The sequence below is a fragment of the Bos mutus genome, chromosome 5 (genome assembly GCF_027580195.1).
Source record: "Bos mutus isolate GX-2022 chromosome 5, NWIPB_WYAK_1.1, whole genome shotgun sequence".
NCBI classification, from domain to species: domain Eukaryota; kingdom Metazoa; phylum Chordata; class Mammalia; order Artiodactyla; family Bovidae; genus Bos; species Bos mutus.
The window spans coordinates 29,536,452-29,555,460 of record NC_091621.1 but is presented as its reverse complement, the minus strand read 5'-3'; the positions used below and the strand labels follow the sequence as shown (position 1 = coordinate 29,555,460).

Here is a 19,009-nt window from a genome sequence, read left to right as displayed (position 1 = left end):
TAGAGGCACATTCTAAATGACACTGTCAGCTCATAGTAAAATGGTTACAGTTCTAAAGGTTACCAGTGCAAAGATTTCAGGTCCACCCTGCATCTCATCAACTACTGGTGCGTGTTCAAACTAGGACGTGATACCTAAATTAAGGCAGAGGGTATAGAAGCTGGCCAGGCAAAGAAGTGGCACGAAGGAGCTGACCATTCCAGGATGACAGAGCAGGCTTGCTTGTCACTATTTGGGGAATTAAATTGTTCAGTTTGACAGGAGCATTAAAATTAAGGTGGGAAGTAACAAAAATTGAGCCTCAGACATAAAACAAATCTAAGACTTAATATGTTACTAAAGGTTTGGATTTATCTTGTGTTTAAAAAAGATTACTATCCAGTTAGGGAGTTTGGGATCGAGAGATACACACTGCTGTATTTTAAATGGAGAGCCAACAAGGACCTGCTGTATAGCACAGGGAACTCTGCTCCATGTTATGTGACAGCCTGGATGAGAGGGAGCTTAGGGGAAAATGGGTACGTGTATATGTATGGCTGAGTCCCTTTGCTGTCCACCTGAAACTATCCCGACATTGTTAATAGGCTATACTCCAATATAAAATAAAAAGTTTTAAAAAATTACTATTGGCAGTAGAGTCTGCATTAGAAAGAGGTATTTTGGAGACTCTAGAGATTATCCTGTGAAGCTGTGATTAGTCAAAACTAAAGAAGTAGCAGTGAAAATTGGAAGGGTCTATAGGAGTCTATATTGGAGTCTATCGGAGAAGGAAATGGCAACCCACTCCAGTATTCTTGCCTGGAGAATCCCATGGACGGAGGAGCTTTGTGGGCTACAGTCCATGGGTCGCAAAGAGTTGGACACGACAGAGCGACTTCACTATAGGAGTTTACAAGAAGTGGCCTTAATGAGGTAAGTCTGCCAAGAAAAAGGGAAGGTAGGAACGACACTCCCATTTTTAGACTTAGCAACAGGGTACATATAGTTTCTTTTAATGAAATAAGAAACACAAAAGGAAGACTAAATGTAGGCTAAGAATAATGGTGAGTTTCATATAGCTAAAGATGATGATGACCCATCATTGTTGCTAGTGATAATACATAAAACACATTTTATCCAGAGAGCATGGAGACACATTAGACCTTCTTAAGTTGTCCAACTGTTTCCCAAGGGGAATATCCATTTTATAGAACCACTTGCATCTTAAAGCAGATGTACATTTCAAGCCATATCCGTTGGGTATAATAAATTGAACACTGAGGTGTTAGTCAGGTGTTTGCAACCACCCTTTCCTGAGCCAGCCATAGGTTTGATCTATTACTTTCATCACCTGTTAAGTATCCAAAGTAAAGTACTAAGCATGCAGTTGTAAAATTAGACTTTGTAGCATGTATTCTCTTTATGTATGAAGAAAATGAAACCTGGGGGATTAAACAAGCCAATCAATGGTCATGTAAGTGGCCAAAGGTTTGTTTCTCGAACTGCAGATAGCTCTTTGTTCAATAAGACAAGCCTTTAACATGGACTACTTCCCTGAAAGGGAAGATGAGGTCAGCAAGGAATAGAGAGAGAATGCTGGAAGATGATAAATTGTGTGTGTCAGACAACAAGAAAGATGGGAGGAATAGAGCTAATCACAGCTTTGCCAAAACAGACTAACCTGTTTGAATTACTAAGCATGAACAAGTGGTTTCTATTGAACAGTCAACAATTTTGCTTACTTTGGTAACTTGAAACTGTGAACTTATTCAGTTGGCGCAAAGAACAAGAATAAATTATAAATATCTAAAATAATGCAAGTTTCAGAAATGATGTTTTTAAAGTAAGCTACTCCTCTCTATGGACCGAGTCTTAAATTCATAGTATAGTCAGGCTTTTCTTGAATTTTCGGATCGCCTGAAAACAAGGACAATTTAAATACATTTGTAGATAAGTTCTTTCATTTCAATGCATCCTAGGCTGTCAAGTTTTATTTTCTTTTGAGAAAGTGTAGGTAACAAAAATATTGTTTTATGTGATCCAGGGATAAAAGGTATTTTAATTCACATTTATCTAAGCAATCCTTTGCAGAATTTTAAGTTAGAGAACATACCATTTTGTATAATCAGCTCCTTAAATATTTGTTTAGAACCTTTTGAAAACTTTGGCTTACTGTTTCCTTTGTTCCAGTCAGCATCAGATGCTCACCTTTTAGGTCTAATATATAGAGTGACTCCTGCTCTAATTGTTCCCTCCTCTATCATTTGGCATATATTCTGACTTAATAAATATATTTGTATTCTTGTTAATTGCTAGAAGACAGTGTCTAAATGCCCTTCACTACAAATATTGCACTTACAAACAGAAATGGGACAGTAAAATTAAAAACCATTTCTTAATACAAAAATGCATCATATCATTATTACTTAGATCAACAAAAATTCCCTTTATATTTACCATTTGAGGGGAAGTTTTTCATAATCCTAAAAGAGTCACAATTAATGTTAAGACAGAATCTATCATAATAAAAAAATTTAGTATTAAATCTACAGATTGGAAGAAATCTAAATACACTGTTGAAAAAAATTTCAGCCACCTGTTTATAAATTCCCAGCAATTATGTCAGAACAGGATTCTTAAAACCTAACCAAACTTTTCTATGTCTCTTTAAAAACTACATATCAAATAATACTGTCTAACACACAAAGCCATTTCTTAGAGTCAGCTTGTCAGGGTGCAGCTGATGTGTTTAGGAAAGGAAGGGTGTTGGCAAATCAGAGGTGTTAGTCTGTTTTTTTATAAATGACTTTGAAGTCAAATAGAGCTCTGGATCAGATGGCCCCCCGTGAAGATTTTCTTTGTGGCAGCATTAGATACAGTATTTGATATCACTTATTTTTTCAGGAAATACCAATGAACTTTGTGGATCCCAAAGAAATTGACATTCCACGTCATGGAACCAAAAATCGCTATAAGACCATTTTGCCAAGTAAGTTTCTTGAATTAAATAGTTTATGTTGTACCCCTCCCTCAACATTTCCCATCCTCACAACTTCCATATACACACCAAATTTGGAATTGCAAACACAGCTCAAGACTAATAATCATTAAAGTGGAATTCCCTGGAGGTGGAGTGGTTAGGAGTCAGTGCTTTCACTGCTAAGGCCAGGTTTAATCCCTGGTCGGGGAACTAAGATCCTGCGAGTGGTGCAGCCAAAAAAAGAAAAAAACTAATAATCATTAGAATGGGCTAAGGTTAATAATTTTATCTTGTATTACTCTTATTACATTTCTCACAATTCCAGTAGACACATGGTTCTAAACTTTACATTATGGTCAATTAATTTTCACAAAGGGTGTCAAATAATTCAGGGGAAAAGAATAGTCTTTTCAATAAATGATGCTGAGACAACTGGATAGCCACCTGCAAAAAATAAAATGCCTCACACAACATACAAAAATTAATTCAAAATAAGATCAAAATGGATATTCTAAATGTAAGAACCAAAACTATAAAACTTTTCACATAAAACAGATGTAAATCCTCATGACCTTGAATTTGTCAATGGTTTCTTAGATACGACACCAAAAGTATAAGCAACAAAAGGAAAAAATAAATTGAACTTGATCAAAATTAAAAAGTTTTGTGCTTCTAAGGGTACCATCAAAAAACTAAAAAGATGACACTGACATAAAATGGCAGGAAAATTTATAAATTATACACTTAATAAAGGATTTGTATCTATAATAAATAAAGAACTATTAGAACTCAATTATAAAAAGACTAATAACTCAATTTTAAAATGAGCAAAGGACTTGAATAGACATTTTTCCATAAAAGATATACAAATAGCCAACAAACATATGAAAAGATGCTCGATACCATTAGGCATCAGGGAAATCAAAACCGCAGTGAGATACCACTTCATATCCACATGATTATAATTTTAAAAAAGACAGTAGAAAGAGTTGGCAAGGATGTAGAGAAATTGGAAACGTCATACTTTGATGGTAGGTACAGCTACTGAAGAACAGTCTGCTAATTCCTCAAAAGGTAAAACCTAAAGTTACTGTATGATTCAGATATTTTACTCCTAGGTATATATGTAAGAAAAATAAAAACATGTGTCTACACAAAAGCTGTACACAAATGTTTGTAACAGTATTAGTCATAATAGCTCGAAGGGTAGAAACAACCAAAATATTCATCACCTAATGAATAGATAAATAAAATGTTGTATATTCACATAATATAGTATTATTCAGCAATAAAAAGCAATGAGGTACTGATGCGTGCTACGACTTGGATGAGCCCTGAACACATATACTAAGTGAGAGAAGCCATCACAGCCTCATATTGCATGAGGCCATTCATATGCAGTGTCCAGTTAGGCAAATCTGTAGAGATAGAAACTATAGTTGCTGTCAAGTGTTGGGAGGCATGAGAAAAGAAAAGAAAAGGGTATTGAGTTTGTTTGGGAGATAATGAAAATGTTGCCTTTGCTAGAAATATTTATCTCGCATCCTTACAGAAAAGTCTATAGGGCGCCTACAGAGCCAAACTGTTGGGGCTCACATCCAGCTGCAGCACTTACTCTACGGCCTTGGGTAAATTCCTTAACTTCATCTGTGAGATAAAAGTAGTAATATCCACCTCACAGGGCTGTTGTAAAGCCCAGTGCTTTGCACATGATTAAGTGCTCAGCGTTACTCTCATAACTCAGAAAGATATTATTGTTCCTTTCTTACAGAGGATTTGTAGATATTAAAGAAGCAAGATTCAAACCCAAACACATCTGCCCACATGCCTTTCATCACTGATGGCTGTACAACTTTGTGAATTAAACAAATAAAAATAAACTCTGTGATGGTACACCTCACACAAGTGAATTGTATGGTATATGAATTATGTCTCAAAAAAATGCTTTTACAGAAAGACTTCATTATGCATAGCAATCACCTGAGTCCTTGTTAAAAATGTGGCATCCTGTGCTCCACCCTGGGGATTCTGTTTAAATGTGTTCTGTTGGGCCCAGAAATCTGTACTTCTACCAAACAGGTGATTCTGATGTAGGTGATACCAGGACCACACTTTGAGAAACACTGCTTAGACTATTTTAAAATTAAATTTAACTCTGTGAAATTTCGGAGAAGGCAATGGCAACCCACTCCAGTACTCTTGCCTGGAAAATCCCATGGACGGAGGAGCGGTAGGCTGCAGCCCATTGGGTTGCTAAGTCAGACACTGCTGAGCGACTTCACTTGCACTTTTCACTTTCCTGCATTGGAGAAGGAAATGGCAACCCACTCCAGTGTTCTTGCCTGGAGAATCCCAGGGATGGGGGAGCCTGGTGGGCTGCCATCTATGGGGTTGCACAGAGTCGGACACGACTGAAGTGACCTAGCAACAACAACCGTGAAATTTTTCGATGTCAAGCAGTGAGCTAAATGCCAGGAACCAGGAAAGAATAAGGAAAATCATATAATATCAAAGAGGTCATGGACCAGAGAAGATACATGTAAATGAGTAATTATGTCCAATGTAAGAGTCCATGGAGTTGCAAAGGACATGACTTAGCAACTAAACAACAACAACAGCCAGAATAGAAATGTTGCCCAAGTGCTGTAGGAGGATGGAGTAATTAATTCTGCCTAGAAAGACAAAAATACTTTGGAGAGGAAGCAATATTGTCAATACCTAAACAAACAGATGGAGTTGGGATCTTGACAAAACCCATAGACATCTCAGGGCAATAACTCTGGAAAGATGGAGCCCCAAAGGTTTGTTTCAAAGTATTAACATGGAAATAGTAGAGTCTTCATAATTCAGTTAATTATTTCCTTCATAAACCTCCAAATTCTCCATATTTATGCTAATAGAGCAAGAATTACCATTAATAGTGTTCATGGAATTCCCCTTCTGTTAGAGTTGGAAACACATTGTAATAGTTACTTCACAGTAACATATTTTTAACTGGTCTTTATAGTTAAACCTGTTTACCTAAGATACAGTTATTGTTGAAAGATATTTTGTTAACTATAATTGGCTGAAGGGAATGAAAGTGCTGTGTGTTACATCTAGTATCTCTTTCTCAGGCTTTTTCATCTCAAATTTACCAAACATAAGTAAGTAGGGCATAAACATGCATTGCAATTATTATACTTAACCACCTAATCTCAGAAGGACTTGGAAATTATTAGGACTGTTTTAAAGTTCAGGCTTCTCTGTTTCCTGCCCAGATGCTATCAGACAACTGCTTCATAGTCCTGTGTCAGCTTTTCCATTCCCAGAACTGGGTGGGTCACTTGAACCAGGGCACCTGTGCTGACAAATGATGTTGCAAATGACGGATTTTCTGTTGAAAATGTCTGTAGCCTGAATACCCCACCCAACCCCCTGTCGTGCAAGATATAATCTAGTAAATATAGCATGGACAAGTCACATCATTGGTTGGAAAATCATCAGAAAAGATGGGAATGAATATGAAAATCTGCTATTTATGGTTTATTTTAGACTGTATGATGGGATAAGTTTGAAACATTGCATAAAATAATTTTTAAATGAATAAGCTTTTAAATATTATAATTGTTTTTATTTTTTAACCTACAATAAACTCTTAAGTTTAAAAGCTTCCAGCTTGTGCATATTAGTGAGACTGCATAATTTGGAGGATGCTTTGCAGCAGAAATATGGATGGCCAAGAACTAATTAAAATGTAGCTTTTTTTTGTTCTATGTACAATGTCAGCCTGGCTCTGAATATTCTTAAGTGGCAGATTAAAGTGCTTATGTCAAATTTATATCAAATTATTTTATAATATAAACAAATATTAGTGATGAGAATATCTTTATGTCTTAATTGCAAGAGCAATGGGAAAAAAACTGATATCAGTGTGAAATTTTTTGTACAACAAAGAATTTTTATGTATATTTTGTCCATGCAGTTTATTTATACAACTATAGAACAATATAAATCAAATTTTAAAGTCTTAGTTACTCTGGTCTTCACTTTTTATTTAAAAATGTAAAGTCTAGTAATGTTTCCTACTTACATTATGTTTTCTCTTTTATTTTATTATGTGCCTAAAACAGAGTAGATATGCAAATCAGTGAACCACTCATTAAGGCAACAAGTTGTATGACTCAAGCAGAATGTTGGAGTTAGACTTGATTTCCTATCCTGGCGAAAATATTTACAATTTATGGCAGGCTACTTCATTTTTCTGTGCCAGACTTTCTTTGCCCTTAAAAATAGTAATAGTCATACTACCCTATAAGGCTGTTGAAAGAATTACATAATCATATGTGGAAAATGGCTTGGAAAGTTCCAACAAATAGTAAACCCTCAGCAAATGTTCGTTTCTCCTTTCTTTATCTTCCTAGTGAATTCATCATTAATCCCAGAAACAATTCCAGACAATAAGAACACTGACTATGGGAACATTTACAGTTTCAGAAACAGAGTACTAAAGAGCCTTGTTTTCACATAATAACCATCACTGCATTGGCAAAATCACCACTGTCCACAAAAGCTCTCTACAATGAGGGAAATGTTCCCTATCTCCCATGGGTGCTGAGTGCTCAGTCACTTCAGTCTTCTGACTCTTTTGTGGCCCCGTGGACTGTAGCCTGCCAGGCTCCTCTGTCCATGGGATTCTCCAGGCAAGAATACTGGAGTGGGTTGCCATTTCCTTCTCCAGGGGATCTTCCTGACCCAGGGATGGAATCTGTGTCTCTTAGGTCTCCTGCATTGGCAGGTGGGTTCCTTAACTCTAGCGCCACCTGGCAAGCCTGTGTCTCCCATGAGATAGTCATTAGCTGCATGTGGCAATAAGCATTTGAAGTAAAGTGAGTGCACCCAAGGAACTGACTTTTGTTAAAAAAGAAAGCAGCTTATTTTTATTTTTTAATATTTATTTAATTTGACTGTGCTGCATCTTGGGTTGCAACCTGTGAGCGCTTTAGTTGCAGTATGTGGGACCTAGTCCCCTGATCAAGGATAGAACCTGGGTGGCCTGCATTGGGAGCGTGAAGTCTTAGCCACTGGAGCACCAGGGAAGTCCCAAGGAACTGACTTTTAAATTTTGCTTTGTTTTCATTAACTTGAATTTACCTACACTTGGCTAGTGGCTACCATATTGGACAAAGCAGGCCTAGATTCTTCTCTCTCTTCCACAACAACCTTGAAGATGATTCCCAATCACCTTGAAGGTGTGACCAGTCCCTGCCCTTCCGTCCGTTTCCCACGTCTCCTGAATTCATCTCTGAGAACTGTCCTATTCCTCTCATCTCTGCCTTTGTCCATGACTAGCAGTGATACACTTTTCCCTTATCTAATAGCTTCCTCTCTGACTTCAAACCTTAAACACATTTCTTCCTGAAAAGGAAATCTTCAGACCAGTATGTTGTTCAGTTGCTGTCATGTCCAACTCTTTGCAGCCCCAAGAACTGCAGCACGCCAGGCTCCTCTGTCATCTGTCTCCTCGAGTTCACTCAAATTCATGTGCACTGAGTCAGCCCAGTATAACCTTTGACAAAATCTGATGTGATTCTAATCAAAATATCAGGATCCATGTATCATTTTGTCTATTAAATAGAAGACTTAAGATCGCCAGAGGTAAAGAGATGGAGAAGAGGGCAGACTTTCATGTGCTCTGTACACCAGACCTATGTGTGTGTAATACTTTGTAGAGAGGAAAAAAGAAACAAGAAGGAAAGAAGAAAGAAGAAGAGAGGGAAGGAGGGAGGAAGGAAAAGGGTGTAAGGAAGAAGGGAAGGGAGAAAAGAATGAAAGGAAGAAAGCAAAGGAAATAAAAAGAGAAGAGCAGGAGAGAGGAGCAAATGTGATCAGTGTCCAATGTAACATTGAATTCATGCACTGCATGAATAAAATTATAACAGTAAAGATGAAAGCAATAATACATGATGACAGTAATGACAAAATTTTGCTTTTTAATACTTAGCTTTTTATTAGACTACACTAGCTTTAAAAAGGCTTCAGTTCATTTTCATTTTCTCCTATTCATCATATATTATATTCTTGGTTTTTTTTAAGTATTTCAAGATCTCTAAATATTTGGAAATACTGTAAATTATCAGTTTTCAACATAAATTTAGTTTAGCTTGACAAGAAACCTGCTTCTAAGCAATTTTGGGGTTGAGTTCCCAGTAAATAATATACATCATAGGCATTATAAAAACTGAAGGAAGTGGGCCTCTTTTCAAGTGTGAGTGGTTTAGGCCATTCGTGGAAACTTTTAATAATCAGTGGATACTGAAAAGAAATTGAAGTTTCTCGTCCCCTTTGCTATGAAAAGAGAAAAATCTAGAAGAAAAGCATTATTTTAACTCTTTATAATTGAAATTAATTCAATATTAAACCCACTCTGAGTCACATATCAAGTAAAAATCACAAAAGATATAAAAGTTAATTAAAGACAGTCTTTGTTCTCAAGGGGCTCATTGCAATCCATTGAGGGCAAGAAAGAATTGAAGCACTTAAAATACAAGATGTTAAATACTAAAATAAAGTTCAAGCAGCCTGAGCAAAGAAGAGAATGCCTAATTCTGCCAGGAAGACAAGGGAGGGCTTCAGGAAGAAAGTATCTCTTGAACTGAGCCCTGAAGAATGAGGACAACTTACCCATGCAGAGACGGCAAGCAAACAATATGTGCAAAAGCACAGAATCTGCAAGAATGTGGAGTAGTTGGGAGATTGCCCTCGACCCTTGTGACTAGAGTATGTACTCTATGTACACACAGAAAACTGATGATAGATACATGCGTGCTCAGTCATGTCTCTTTGTAACCCTATGGACTGTACCCTGCCAGGCTCCTCTGTCCATGGGATTCTCCAGGCAAGAATACTGGAGTGGGTTGCCCTTCCCTTCTCCAGGGGATCTTCCTGACCCAGGGGTGGAACCTAGGTCTCCTGCATTGCAGGCAGATTCTTTACCATCTGAGCCACCGGGGAAGCCCCACTGACATTCTAAGAAACTTAAAAGAGTAAATCTGGCTAACCTATTCTTTCTTGTTTTCTTCATTAGATCCCCTCAGTAGAGTATGTTTACGACCAAAAAATGTAACTGATTCTTTGAGCACTTACATCAATGCTAATTATATTAGGGTAAGTAAATAAACCTAAATTTCTTTCTGATAAGCATGTTGATTTACTGTCTGGAATTGTTGGGGTTTTTTTTTCACCCCTCAGAATAGATTAATTTTGTTTTAACTTGGTTACCAGCAAGTTTTGTTTTGCTCACTTGGTCATAATCCATGTCGGTAGGTCTTCCTTTCCTGTGTGTCTGTGGCCACAGTGCTCCCTCTGAGGTGCTCTGGGGAGGACTGCACTTGACAACCCTCAGTACCATGTGCTATGCTCGACTTGTTGAGAGAATAACCACTAGAATGGTGGTGCTTGAATCAATGAAGCTGTGAAAGTATGTAGCTTTTGGACCTGCAGAATTGTTTTGTTTTGAAGATATTTCACCTAAACTTTCAGTGCAAGGCATGGACTTCAGAGCCAACATTTTTTCTTTTTTTCTCAAACTAGGGCTACAGTGGCAAAGAGAAAGCATTCATCGCCACACAGGGCCCCATGATCAACACCGTGAATGATTTCTGGCAGATGGTTTGGCAGGAGGACAGTCCCGTGATTGTTATGATCACAAAACTCAAGGAGAAAAATGAGGTATGACCTTTTCCCAAGTGCAGAACATTGTATTTTTTTCTGTTACTCTAGAACAGAGATTGTTTAAGGACAATTACCATATACTTCCTAACAAATTTAAGATGTTAAGACACTTAAAGGCTGGGTCAGTTTATGCTCCCCCAAAATGGTAATTGGTGTCCTATGAATGATAGCTTTCTTTCAGTGAAATCAATGTGCTTGGCATACACCATTCACGTTTGTATCCATGTATCTATGTAAGGAAATGAGGGGCCCTGAATCATCACTCTGATTTATAACAGGGAAATAAAAAATTGTTCATTTACATCATGAGCAATTTTTGAGCACCTACTAAATGACAGATACTATTCTATTTACTTATTTATTTATGGCTGTGCTGGGTCTTCATTGCTGTGCAGGCTTTTCTCTGGTTGTGGAGAGCAGGGGCTACTCTATAGTTGCGGTTTGCGGGCTTCTCAGCATGGACAGAGGAGCCTGGTGGGCTACAATCTGTGGGATCGCAGAGTCGGACAGGACTGAGCGACTAACGCACACACACACACACATGCACACACTGTGGGGGTGTCTCTTGTGGTGGAGCAGGGGCTCTAGGGTGCTCGGGCTTCAGTAGTTGCAACTTGAGGGCTCAAGAGCGCAGACTCAACAGTTGTGGTAGACCGGCTTGGTTGCTTCACAGCATGTGGGATCTCCCTGGACCAGGGACTGAATCCACATTTCCTACATCAGCAGGTGAGTTCTTTACCACTTAGCCACCAGGAAAGCCCCAGATACTATTTTAGTTGCTGGCAGTTTATTAGTAAACAAACACAAAGATTCCTGCCCTTGGTAGATTTTAACTTTCTAGTGAGGGGGAGACAGACAAAAAGCAAGAAGCAGAATTTCATAAGAGTATAGCATATTAGAAGGGATAGATGCTGTAGGAAAAAACAATAGAGTGGGATAAGGGGACTGGGTGTCTGAGATGCAGGGAGCAGTAGGAGAAGAGCAAGCTGCAGTATTATACAGGGGGATACACCTCACTGAGAAAGTGAAATTTGGAGAAAGGTTTGAAGTTAACCAAACCAAACAACTTTCTCAATATTTTCATAAAACAAAATCCAAGAAAGAGACAAAATTAGACCCCACATGCATACTAGTAAACTTTTCTAAGGATCTAGCTTATAGAATATGCTTTCTGTATTTTGCATCATAAAAATAAAACTGTGTAATTCCCAAAGAGTGCTATCCTAGGCACTGCCTACATTTCATGACATCTTATTGAGATAATTTACAGTCTGATTTTAGCCAGCATTTGTCTTTGTTTTCTGATCAAAATGACTATGCCTGCATCTCACCCTGACAATAAGAATTTAAGAAAATGGAAATTTCCCTTTTACTCCTTTGGTGAGTTGCAACCACCAACCATAGTATAACCATGCTGCTAATGCAGAAAACTCAGGTACACAAACAGCAACTTAAAGTTCTTTTAAAGTTTTGTTGTTTTCTTCCATTTTTGCTACAATAGACAAAGAATCTTTTTCTGAAATTTATCCTGGGAAAAAAAGTATATTTTTGGCCAGTAGATGAAGTTGTATACTACATTAGCTATATGCTTACTAAATAAATGCATTTCTATGAATCTTATATGAAAGCCTAAAGTAGCATAATAAAATAATCCTTAATATTCTTAGCTATTTCACCCAATATCAACTTGTCAGCATAATAAGCCACTGACAAGTCCTGCACAGTTGTTTAATATCTGTGACAATTTACCTTCATGGCAGGAAAAAAAATTCTTCAAGTTTTAAAGGTATATTCTCTGTGTATTTATACACATGCATGTATACATAGAACTTATGTTAATATGGCAAGCTAAATAATCTGAAAAACCAGTCATACTGAGTGAAATACGATACGGCATGCATAGCAGAGCTTGGGGGAGAAAGTAAATTCTAGTAGTAAAAAACTGAATAAAATTCATAAAACCAGAGAATTACAGGTTATTTGTGTTTTCATGACAATATAAGAACTGGAGACAAAGCCTTGGGCTTGCAGGAGCTAGGACTTAGAACTGAGACCTTCCACGAAGTGAGCACCTGCAAGGGCTATACCTTCAGTGAAAGGGTGAACCACAGAAATAAACCTGCCTACCAAAATAGGATTATAACAGGAATTAATCTATCAAAGTCTGGCCTTCTCATGGGATCAATAGTAAGGTACTCTTGAGTATTCAGAATTCAAAAACCAGGAAGCACCAAGTGGTAAGTAATTAATACAAAATAGTATTTTTTAATGTATATAAATCATTTATAAACTAGTTTATATTCATTTAATTAAAAATTAAAAGTAATACTGCATTGGTAAGGCACTTTATAAAAACAAAGTCTTCTGCTATCTGCACAGCAAACACTACACAGAATTTCAAAGGAAAAAGCCCAGCAAATATAAACCCAGAAGTCAAACTTCTGAGAAACACATGTAAATAACCAACATAAGTAAAAAGCAGAAACAACGAATAGTAGAAATAGACCTATAAGAAGTTGAAACAATAGAAACTGTAAATATAGGCTTTTTTTATAATTAAACATACAAAATATAAAATTAAAAACTTGACAAAAGAACAATTTACTATCAAAAAAGACTAGGAAGATTTAAAAACAAACCAAAGGGGCCTAGAAATAAATATTATACACATTAAAATGAAAAAACTTCATAAGTTGATTGGCAAGCTGGACACAGTTGAATAAATAATTACTGGATTAAAAAGCAGAGCTAAGGAAATTACCTAGAAGATCAAAATGACCAAAAATGTGAAATAGAATTTCAGAGGACAATATTTAGATGTCTAATATATGTCTAATGGATATTTTAGAAGAAAAGGGAGAATATAAAAAAAGAAGTAATATTTGAGGAAATACTGGCTAGGTATTTTCCAAAATTGGTGAAAGACTTGATCTCTCACAGTGAATCCTAGACTGGATAAATAAAATAAATCCACAGCTAGACACATCTGTGGAACTGAAAAACACTGCGGAGATTGTTTTAACAACCAGAGTGACTAACAATTGGCTTCTCAGTAGTAACAGCAGAAGCCAAAACTCGGTAGAATAATACCCACAAAGGAATGAGAGGAAATCACAGACACCTTAGAACTCACACAAGATTTAGCAATGCTTCCTGGATCTGAATAGACTGAACTACACCTGCCCACTTTGGTTGGAATTACCATTTTCTGAATAGATTGTCACGATGTATTTTCTCTAAGAACATTCATACCTTTATTAATTCTATTTCTTTTATTAAAAGTAAAATCATACAAAATTGGCATGGAAAAAGCACTGTGATTTATGCGATTACATAAACATAAGGATGTAAATGTTTTGAAACAAGTTTTTTTTCCACTGAAAACATTATTTGTTGCATATTTATTAAGGATAAATACTTGGCAAAGCATATATCCCACAAGGATCATAGGTTTAGTAACTGTGTAAGATAAATTATAATTTTTGTTGTCCTGAGCATTTCACTCCTCAAATGTTATGATATATTTGTTTCCTTAGACAAAAAGACAGAGATACGCCAATGGTGCTGTAACTTGTTCTTGAGTCAGGTTTCATCAGGACAGGACAGAAGAAGCCAAGATTGTTGGTTAGTGAGTAAGGATTCCCTAGAAGTTAAGTAGGATGTGACATATTTTAAAGGCCAACAGAGATAATATGAATAATTGGTGAATATGCCAAAGCCCTAACAGACAGTATTCTTCCCTTCTGTCCCCAAGACCAGAGTTTGTCATTATAAGAGAACTGCTGTATGAGATAAATATGTATTTCAAAGTGACAATGAGTTGGTTAACTGACTATGCTCAGACATCTCTGTTCTGAATGTGAATGTGCAAATAGAGCCCGTCTTGTTCTTTCCTTTTCAAGTGCATTAAACCTGAAGCTAACCTGTGGGCTTCCCAGCTGGCACCGTTGCTGAAGAACCCACCTGCCAATGCAGAAGATAGACAGGGTTGGATTTCCTGGGTCAGGAGGAGTCCCTGGGTGGAGAAGATCCCCTGGAGAAGGAAATGGCAACCCACTCCAGTATTCTTGCCTGGAGAATCCCATGGACAGAGCAGCCTGGTGGGCTACAGTCCATAGGGTCACAAAGAGTCAGACACAACTGAAGCAACTTAGCATGCAAACCTGTTGGTACCATTCTCAGAATTCTTGTTCTCTATAGGAGAGTCAAGTAGATCTGTTGAAAGCCAGAATTTTTGAAAAAATAATGTCCACATAAAGAATGACTGAGGTTTTTATTTTTCACTTTGGCTGCATAATTCAGAAATGGAAAAGGTATTATTTTTTCTTACCATTTTTAGCCTCTTGCCTTTTTAAGTGTCTGAGATATATATTCTGGAAATATCAAAGTAAATATTGATACATTATGTTACACTTCTGTGTGCAATTTGCTACATGTATTTTCCCATGGCCAGTCATAATTCCAAATATTGCAATAAAGATTTTGATTTCTGTTATTATTGATTACTCATTAAATTAAAATGAAAATTCCTTTCCATCCAGATTCTCTAAAGATGTACAAAGAATACTATGGAAGAAACTTTAATGTTTTACAAATCAAAATGATACTGAAAAGTCTGGCTCAAAAGAAATAGGCAGTAGACTTCACACTGCCAGGAAGATGCTGTTTACCAAAAATGTGCCAACTTTCAATTGTGTTAAGCGTCATTGTTTGAAATAGACAAAAATCATTTCCTCCAAAAATATGTGAGGGTGGAGTTATCTTTAGAAATTCCCAGGCTTTGTATTTTCATGAACCTTTCTACTTTCTAATAAATAAATAAAAGAATAATTGCCAGCTCTTATTAAATCATCACAATATTCTCATAGTTACTTTATTAAATAAGAATAGGCAAAAAATTTTAAAATAAAGCTGACAAATCAGTTCTCATCTATGGTGTGAAAGGAGAAGCCACTTTTATTGTTGGTAAGTTTGATTTCTTCATTTACGTAAATCTCATGAAGGAATTCCTCTTGAAAGAAATAAAACATTGAAAACACAGTGTTCAAACTTTTAACATGAACTATTGCTTAACTAGAGAAGACACAGCAGCTAAAACCTGAAAAGCTAGAGTAGGATGAGTCTAAACAGGACAAGAAGCATTTCTATATTTCCAAAGTCCTCAGACTAGCTCAGACTTTCTGCTAAGAAAGAAGTGGCTATGAATGTCGGTCATATTATGTGTACAGTGGAAACTATTTTCCACAGACTGCCATTTGTTGAATGTATATAGTACGCACAGTTCATATGTTAATTCAGTTCATTTTCACTCTATCTCTACAAAGCAAGATTTACTATACCTATGTTATGGATGAGAAATGAAGGTCAGAGTTTAAATCATTTGCCTATAGTCTCAAAGTTAGTAAGTGATGGAGTCCCAATTTTAGTCCAGGTTTATTTGATTCCAAAGCTCACATACTCATTATGCCCCAACATAATAAATGGGCTAAAGAAGGATGTAAAGTAAAGTAAAGTGGTAGTTGCTCAGTCGTGTCTGACTCATTGTGATCCCATGACTGTAGCTCACCAGGCTCTTCTGTCCATGGGATTCTCCAGGCAGGAATACTGGAGTGGGTTGCCATGCCCTTCTCCAGAGGATCTTCCCAAGCCAGGGATCAAATCCAGGTCTCCTACATTGCGGGCAGATACTTTACCATCTGAGCCACGTGGGAAGCTCATAAATAAAGATGCAAGACATTAAAAGACAAAGTACCCGTTGTTGGCTTTAAGAAGGAATAAGACACCGAACTATCGTTCACGAAGTGAGAGCATTACTTGGTGATCTGGCCTAATGAAATACTTCTCTCGAGTACTTAATACTGCCATATTCTGTCTTAAAATTTACATCTTTCATCTGAGTTCACCTATGTGACTTAAATACTTAAAAAACGCATTTTGCCCATTGACCTATTCAGCACTTTGCAAGCGGTTTAACCTCAAAAAGCAAAATAAAGAAATTGTATTTTAAGTATTCCCCAATTTCATTTTCTTCCTTTCTCTAGCTGATAAAATTATGGATAAGATTTATTTTAATTACATTTCTTAGTCCAAATAGCTCTTATGTGCCTTACAGTTTTTCAGCAGGGACCTGCAGAGGAAGTAGGTGCACGAGGAACATAAACCTGGCGAAGCAACAGCACAGAGGCAGACACGACACCACAGAGCATGCTGAGCACTTTGATGTGGCCTGAGCATAGTAGGGAGCGAAGGGAGATGGGCCTGGAATGGTACATTTTGCTGAAGACTATAGAGAATGAAAGAGGGTTCTGTATTCTTTGTATATTCTGCTTTTAACATTATGAGTGTTCTCCGTATCATTAATAACTCATCAAAAACATGATTTTTAAATGACTGCTAGAATTTCACTGTATGGTTGCTAAAATGTATGTAATCATTTCCTTATTAATAGATAAAGTCATTTCCAATCTTTTTATCCACATCTTTCATTATTAATTTATAATTTTAGATGTGAAATGACCTAAGTGATAAGAACTTTTGAAAAAATATGTTCCCAATGTTAGAAATACATCTAACAGTGTCATCATCTTTGAGCTTCCCTGTAGCTCAGGTGGTAAAGAATAGGCCTGCAATGAGGAGACCCAGGTTTGATCCCTGGATTGGGAAGATCCCTTGGAGAAGGGAATGGCAAACCCACTGCAGTGTTCTTGCCTGGAGAATCCCATGGACAGAGGAGCCTGGTGGGCTAAGTTCCATAGGGTCGCAAGGAGTCGGACAGGACTAAAGTGACTAAGCACTCCAATATTTTTGCTTGGAGAATTCCATGGACAGACACTACACTATTACCATTACCTTTAGCATCTAGAATTCTCCAGCTAACCTTGATGACTTTCAGTACTTAGTTCTTCTTTATAAAACATCCAGTGGTGTGTGTGCATTCATTCAACAGATATTTATCCACTATCAACCATCAAGCACCAGTGTAGGCACTTGGATTATATCTTTATTGACAAAATAGTCAAAGATCCCTCCTTTCATGGAGCTACAATCTAAAAGAGTAGACACGGTAAAAAAGAAACAAAAATTTTTAATATTAGATATAGGTACAGTGTTAGGTCTTATGAGGAGTGGAGAAAACATATGGTAGAGTAAGAGAGATGGAAGACAGTTTACACCAAGATCAGGAGAGCATTTTAAAATTTATATATGGCAGCCTATAAGAATCTTATGAATTTATGCAAGTAATGACTTAAGTCAAATCACAGCTACTATAGATGACTTTATTTAATTAAATACATCCAAAACAAGTGCTTCTTTACAATATAAATATTAATCAAGTATATCCCATGTTTACCTTAAGTTTCATTATGAAATCTGATGGGTATTCAGGTGGAAATGATTGATTTGTAAGTAAATTATAGTTAAAAATAAAGTAGATCTTTTTAAGCTGTACATTTAAAGAGAAAATAAATTTTCCTGATAAAACACTAGTAATTAAATTTAATTATACTATGTTATATTCTAAATCCATAAAATAAAAGTACATCTTCTCAACTATTTAAAATTAGCTAAAAAAATTAGAGTTAGATAATCTAGAAAGTTCATCAAATATACCTAGGAAGTGTAGAAACTGGGCTGTTTGATCTTCCAAGTAACTAATGTTTATTGAACACTAACAGTGTGCTTAGAAATTAATCTTTACAATAAGCTTATTTGTAAAACTCAGTGAAAGAACACACTGACGTCCAGGGCAGTTAAGCAACCTGCCCAGGCTAAACAGCCAGCGATCTGACTCCCAACTCCTCCTTCTCACCTCTCTACATACCCTCCTCAAGTCTTCTTCCTAGTTAAGGTGGGAAGGGAGAAAGTTCTAATCCAAGCAGTGATTGCGGCCAGAGAGCAGTACCTGGGATTGCTTACAGTCCTGGTTTAAAATCTCTAACCTTTCTAAGAAGGAAAGAGGGGAAGGATAAAGCATTTTGACTTAAAAAGTGTAAGGTCTGTTCATTCAAAGTAGTGGACAATTTGAAAGTGTGGATTGAAACTGTGATGGGGGAGTCATGCTCAAGTTAGAGGTCAGTCTGTGAAGTGTGGGGTGGACAAGAGGATTCACTCTGTACCAAGCATGAAAATAAATGAGCAAAGTCCCATAGTCAGAGTGTCTGTCAACAAGGTCAGGGAGGGTCATGTTGAAGGACAGTGGAGACCCATTGACCGGTATTCAGCTGTTCTGGACGATCAGAATTAGATATTTGGTTTCTAGAGAAGCAGCCTGACCCAGCACTGCCCAGCACTGCCCAGCAGCCTCAGCTTATTTCCTGAATGACCGGGGGCTGGACA

The 19,009-nt window shown here is 36.9% G+C and overlaps 1 protein-coding gene across 2 annotated transcripts in view; it reads left to right on the top strand.

Moving 5' to 3' along the window:
* Positions 1 to 19,009, top strand: part of PTPRR (protein tyrosine phosphatase receptor type R) — a 275,415-nt gene that overhangs the window by 223,081 nt on the left and 33,325 nt on the right. For both annotated transcript variants that reach the window (XM_070370605.1, XM_005887724.3), the window contains 3 exons: positions 2,884 to 2,968; positions 10,026 to 10,105; positions 10,532 to 10,669. In XM_070370605.1, coding sequence (XP_070226706.1) covers positions 2,884 to 2,968; positions 10,026 to 10,105; positions 10,532 to 10,669 — 303 coding nt within the window. The remainder of the gene's footprint in view (positions 1 to 2,883; positions 2,969 to 10,025; positions 10,106 to 10,531; positions 10,670 to 19,009) is intronic.